At 42.2% G+C, this 6626-nt stretch overlaps 1 protein-coding gene across 1 annotated transcript in view; it reads left to right on the top strand.

The window, feature by feature from the left end:
• Window positions 1–1447: 1447 nt before the first annotated feature.
• Window positions 1448–6626, top strand: part of LOC311110109 (interferon-induced very large GTPase 1-like) — a 27216-nt gene continuing 22037 nt past the window's right edge. The window contains exon 1 of the mRNA XM_084188680.1: window positions 1448–1608. Within this exon, the coding sequence (XP_084044806.1) occupies window positions 1525–1608 (84 nt within the window). The 5' untranslated portion in view covers window positions 1448–1524. The remainder of the gene's footprint in view (window positions 1609–6626) is intronic.

Raw genomic sequence — 6626 nt, 5'->3', positions numbered from 1 at the left:
CAAACTAACTGCACTTTGTTTCGTTTTACCTTTTTTCAATTGACATTTCTTTGTATATATCCATAAAAATGATGCCAGCTGATTCATGATTTCGAATGTCTCGTCCCGACTCCCGACACGTTCATTACTATGGGACAGCAGGAGATTGAATTTGAATATTGAAACAATGTTGCAAATGTCGGAGAGACAGACAGCAAGGTTTATACAAATCTCCACTGTTGAAAACGAAATGTTAGTCTAAAAGAAATGTGAGATAATGTCTAGATGCTTTTTATAGTGGAGATCAAGTTTATACATTGCCTGGCTGGGCTGATGAGACAGTGGATTGCGCAGTCAGATGGAACAGAGTAAATAGGCATTTTAATGTCAAAGATTTAGCCGGTGGCAACTTGTGGAATAGACACCAGTTGGAATGCAGTTTTTACCAATCAGCATTCAGGATTAGACCCACCCGTTGTATAATTTAGTAATAACCACCTATAACCACCTATAAGTGTAATTCTTCAGTTATAACAGTCTCCTGAGTGGCGCAGTGGTCTAAGGCACTGCATCGCAGTGCTAGCTGTGCCACTAGAGATCCTGGTTCGAATCCAGGCTCTGTCGTAGCCGGCCGCGACCGGGAGACCCATGGGGCGGCGCACAATTGGCCCAGCGTTGTCCAGGGTAGGGGAGGGAATGGCCGGCAGGGGATGTAGCTTAGTTGGTAGAGCATGGCGTTTGCAACGCCAGGGTTGTGGGTTCGATAAAAATAATGTATGTGCTAACTGTAAGTCGCTCTGGATAAGAGCGTCTGCTAAGTGACTTAAATGTTAAATGTAAATAACATGGTTTTTACTTTTTCATGTTAATGTTGCAGTGTAGAATAAACTTCACAGAAAATATTCTGTTCATCAATATATTTGATAAAGGATCAGAAGAATTTTACGTCTGTAGAAATGATTTAAACTAAAATTATGAATTCTGACTCAATATTCAATGTTGTATTATGTTGCATGACTCTTTTGTGCTGCTTGCAGGTCCCAACCAGAGATAGCAGAGTCTGTTTCATCTGGTTATTTATCAATGAAGAGTGACCAATCCATGGAACTCCCTTATAATTTGAAAGGGTAATATTTTACATAGTCCTTTGAGCCTATGTCATAATAATAACATTTTCTTAATTATTTGTGACTTAAGGTGAGACAGAAATGCACATAATGATGAGTAGGTTAACATGAGTTATATTATCAGGCCATTATGTGTTAAACTGAATGGGTCAGGTTCTTTTGATCAATGTATTTGATAAATGTTATTTTCCAATTCCCAACCAGGCCAGGAGAGGTACACTGTGATATCTGTTCTGAGGTCAAAGCTGTGAAGTTCTGTCTGACCTGCACTCAGTCCTACTGTGAGACCCACGTTAGGAAGCACTACACAGTACCTAAACTACAGAGACACACCCTGGTGGAGGTGACTGGAGACCTGCAGGAGAGACTCTGTCAGGAGCACCACAGAGCTCTGGAGGTGTTCTGCAGGACAGACCAGATGCTGATCTGCTTGGAGTGTTCAGTGACAAAGCACAAAGGTCATGACACGATCATTGAAGAGATAAAACAAACAGGAAGACAGGTAATTGATTCCCCCCCTCATTGTACCTGAATATACACTGAATAAACATGGTCAGAAGTATGGACACCCCTTCAAATTAGTGTATTAGGCTATTTCAGCCACACCCGTTGCTGACAGGTGTATAAAATTGAGCACACAGCCATGCAATCTCCATAGACAAACATTGGCAGTAGAATGGCCTTACTGAAGAGCTCAGTGACTTTCAACGTGGCACCGTCATAGGATGCCACCTTTCCAACAAGTCAGTTTGTCAAATTTCTGCCCTGCTAGAGCTGCCCCGGTCAACTGTAAGTGCTGTTATTGTGAAGTGGAAACGTCTAGGAGCAACAATGGCTCAACCGCGAAGCGGTAGGCCACACAAGCTTACAGAACAGGACCACTGAGTGCTGAAGCGCGTAGAGCGTAAAAATCGTCTGTCCTCAGTTGCAACACTCACTACCGAGTTCCAAACTGACTCTGGAAGCAACGTCAGCACAATAACTGTTCGTCGGGAGCTTCATGAAATGGGTTTCCATGGCAGAGCAGCCGCACACAAGCCTAAGATCACCATGCGCAATTACAAGCGTTGGCTGGAGTGGTGTAAAGCTCACCGCCATTGGACTCTGGAACAGTGGAAACACGTTCTCTGGAGTGATGAATCACGCTTCACCATCTTGCAGTCCAACAGATTAATCTGGGTTTGGAGGATGCCAGGAGAACACTACCTGCCTGAATGCATAGTGCCAACTGTAAAGTTTTGTGGAGGAGGAATAATGGTCTGGGGCTGTTTTTCATGGTTCGGGCTAGGCCCCTTAGTTCCAGTGAAGGGAAATCTTAACGCTACAGCATACAATGACATTCTAGACGATTCTGTGCATCCAACTTTGTGGCAACAGTTTGGGGAAGGCCATTTCCTGTTTCAGCTTGACAATGCCCCCGTTCACATTTATTAATGCGCATGATTTTGGAATGAGATGTTCGACGAGCAGGTGTCCACATACAGTTGAAGTCGGAAGTTTACATACACTTAGGTTGGAGTCATTAAAACTCGTTTTTTCAATCACTCCACACATTTCTTGTTAACAAACTATAGTTTTGGCAAGTCGGTAAGGACATCTACTTTGTGCATGACACAAGTAATTTTTCCAACAATTGTTTACAGACAGATTATTTCACTTATAATTCACTGTATCACAATTCCAGTGGGTCAGAAGTGTACATACACTAAGTTGACTGTGCCTTTAAACAGCTTGGAAATTTCCAGAAAATGATGTCATGGCTTTAGAAGCTTCTGATAGGCTAATTGACATCATTTGATTCAATTGGAGGTGTACCTGTGGATGTATTTCAAGGCCTACCTTCAAACTCAGTGCCTCTTTGCTTGACATCATGGGAAAATCAAAAGAAATCAGCCAAGACCTCAGAAAAAAAATTGTAGATCTCCACAAGTCTGGATCATTCTTGGGAGCAATTTCCAAACGCCTGAACGTAACACGTTCATCTGTACAAACAATAATATGCAAGTAAAAACATCATGGGACCACGCAGCCGTCATACCGCTCAGGAAGGAGACACGTTCTGTCTCCTAGAGATAAACGTACTTTGGTGCGAAAAGTGCAAATCAATCCCAGAACAACAGCAAAGGCCCTTGTGAAGATGCTGGAGGAAACAGGTACAAAAGTATCTATATCCACAGTAAAACGAGTCCTATATTGACATAACCTGAAAGGCCGCTCAGCAAGGAAGAAGCCACTGCTCTAAAACCGCCATTAAAAAGCCAGACTACGGTTTGCAACTGCACATGGGGACAAAGATCATACTTTTTGGAGAAATGTCCTCTGGTCTGATGAAACAAAAATAGAACTGTTTGGCCATAATGGCCATCGTTATGTTTGGAGGAAAAAGGGGGTGCTTGCAAGCCGAAGAACACTATCCCAACCGTGAAGCACAGGGGTGGCAGCATCATGCTGTGGGGGTGCTTTGCTGCAGGAGGGACTGGTGCACTTCACAAAATAGATGGCATCATGAGGAAGGACAATTATGTGGATATATTGAAGCAACACTTTTAAGACATCATTCAGCAAGTTAAAGCTTGGAAATGTCCTGCATAGAAGGAAAGTTCTAATGTAACAGGGTGATCAGGGGGCACGCGTAGACAAGATGGCGTATTGAATATTAATCGGTACAAAACACCTCAAGATAAAAACATAATATTCAAAATCAGTAAGTTAGACTAAATATTAGCATTTCATATATTCGCAGTTAATATAATTCAATCTGGATAATAACAGAAATAAGATCATAAGGCTAGAGAAATATACCGACAAATATTACTACAACAAGCAACACCCAAACATGACTGAAGACAAGCGTGGAGAGCCGATCCCCAAAAGGAAACGCGACTCATCGACTGATACAGATGATATATGCTTTTCACCACTGGGTATGGTAAGTGTGGAAAGCGACCTGTTGAAGTCGATAAATGACAAATTGGGCATATTAGAATTGGTCAGTAAAGACGTAAAAGAGTTGAAAGCGAGTCTTCAAATGAGTGACGAAAAAGCTTTGGTAATGGAGAAAGAAACCAAATAAATAATAATAAAAGTGACAGTCTCTAAAATGGAAACGGACGTTAGGGAATTAAAAAAGGAGAACAATCTTCTGAGAGAAGCCTTACTAGACATCCAAACTAGATCGATGAGGGAAAATCTAGTACTTACGGGTATTCAGGAAAAGGAGGGAGAAATAACAGAGAATATTATGAAGGACTTCCTGCATACAGCGCTACAAATCCCACTCGAGGCTGTCGATAAAATCCAACTCGAACCTGTACATCGTTTCGGAAAAAGAGGACAGAAATATGAGCGCCCAATCGTTGCCAAATTTGCTTTTTTTAAGGATAAAGCTATGGTTAAAAGCCTAGGAAAAATACTTGCTGGCACGAAAATAGGCATGAATGATCAGTTCCCGAAGGAGATTGTAGAAAGGCGCAAAGTTCTGTATCCAATCTTCAAGGAAAACAGATTAAAAAGGAAACGTGTTGCACTAGTGGTGGATAAATTATATATTGACAACCAAATGTTCAGAGACACAAAGACTACTCCATGGCTATTCTAAAAGTTGTAATAGAGGAGTCAAATATTGGAGCACCTGATACTAGCAATGATAGGGATTGTAATATTAAATAACATTTATAGTAAGTATAGTATTTTATAAATGGATAAAACGATATAACAAGCAGAATAATACATCTTTAAATACAAATAATTAGAACATGGCTTTTTTGGCGGGAGGTTGTTGTTTTGGCGGATGGTTGTTGTGGTTGGTCCTGTGTTCTCTCTGGCGTCCTTTCCCCCTTGCGGCAGATGTGGATGCGGGTGCGTTTGCACGCTCGGCCCATTTCTTCCGCAGTCAACCATGTGGTGTGCATTTTTGTGTTTGAAAATGTGCGGCGTTAAGTGAGTGAGAGGGGAAATGGTTGCATATCCCAGAGCCGACCGGGGGTCTATGAACAGGGGTAGTGAGAGAGAGAGCTTTCAATTTTGTGTAGATGAGGGGTATACATTTTTAAATATAGTATCCATCTAATCTAATTATTCATTGTCCTATCATGATGGAAAGATCCCTAACCCTATAACCTGGACACCCACCTGAGCGACCCATACACCAAAGAGAAGTTCCCATCTATTTTATGGACCTGCTGTGAATATGCAGCCTAAACAGAGAAATAAATGCGGTCAGAGACCTACTTGAGCAGCACCGCCCCCTCAAGATTCTGAGCCTGCCTGGCAGGGTTGGTCCTACAAAGCCAGAGCCCCCTGATGGGAGAGCATAATATACAAGGAAATTCTCAAAGCTGCTAATGAGAACCTTGACGACCTTTTACCTAGCCAGTGGGGATTCCGGTGGGGTACGCCCACCCAGGTAGTGGCAGTGCTGGCAACACTGGCTGCAGTAACCCATGGGGAGGGGGTCACACTCGGACAATCAGAGAGGGGGTTTATCATTGTGGCCCAGGTGGCACAAAATAATCAAAGGTCTGACCGCATGGAGATGCTTGGGAAAATGGTTACAACAGGGGATCAGAGTGTTTGTGTCTCAGGTGAAGAGGGTGGATCTGATCTCCATCACCTAGGACTTGACATAGATTAAGTAGATTAATCAAATCTCACATTGTTATCAATTTCTGCTCAATCTGCATGCTTTCTCAATCAGCTTTAACTGTATGTGCACTCGTAGATCAAGTTATTTCTCGAGTTGGGCTCTGGGATATAACAGCCGTTGAGTATCGGTGGATTGTGGAGGAGGGGGGTTGAGTGTGTTGGAGTATGTGAGTATGTGCGTGTGTGCTTGTCTGGCATCTGTTGTGGGGGGGTGGGGATGTTGGGGGGGGGGGGGGGGGTTTATGGGATGGACCGCAGGAATTATTTGCTAGGATAATAATTGCTTGTCAATGAATTAAATGTAATACAATGGCAATCCGGGTTATATGTTAGAATCCTATGCGTGAACTGCCGACATTATTACACATATTAATTGATAATGATGGAAAATAGGATATGCATAATAAAATAAAATAAAATAGTTATATAGATATATATATATATATATATATAGAGGTGAAAGCATTGGAAATGCTTTTGGCGGTTAACCTGCTTCTGTTTTGTGGGTGGCACTGTGTGCTGTTTTCGATGGATGGGTCCTGGCCTCGGGGCCTTAGGGATACGGAGGGACGTGGGTGGGATGCTGATCACTGGGATGACGGCTCAACTTGGGATGGGGAGGGGCTTTAGCGGGGGAATTAGTGGAGAACAATTGAAGGGTTACTCCGTAGCAATGCAAATATCACGGTACAGCTATATGGACACTCAATCATTACGCTATTTTTTATTGGTAAATTTACAAACATATATAATGATAAATAGACTTGAAACTTGTATCTCATTATGGTGAAATAAGTATAGCCAGTTATAATTGTAATGGCTTAGCTGATAATAACAAAAGAAGAACAATATTTACATGGCTCAAAGAGAAGGAAT

Source organism: Coregonus lavaretus (assembly GCF_964263955.1).
Source record: "Coregonus lavaretus genome assembly, contig: SUPER_35_unloc_2, whole genome shotgun sequence".
In the NCBI taxonomy this organism is placed as follows: Eukaryota; Metazoa; Chordata; class Actinopteri; order Salmoniformes; family Salmonidae; genus Coregonus; species Coregonus lavaretus.
This window is presented reverse-complemented; position numbering and strand designations above follow the sequence as displayed.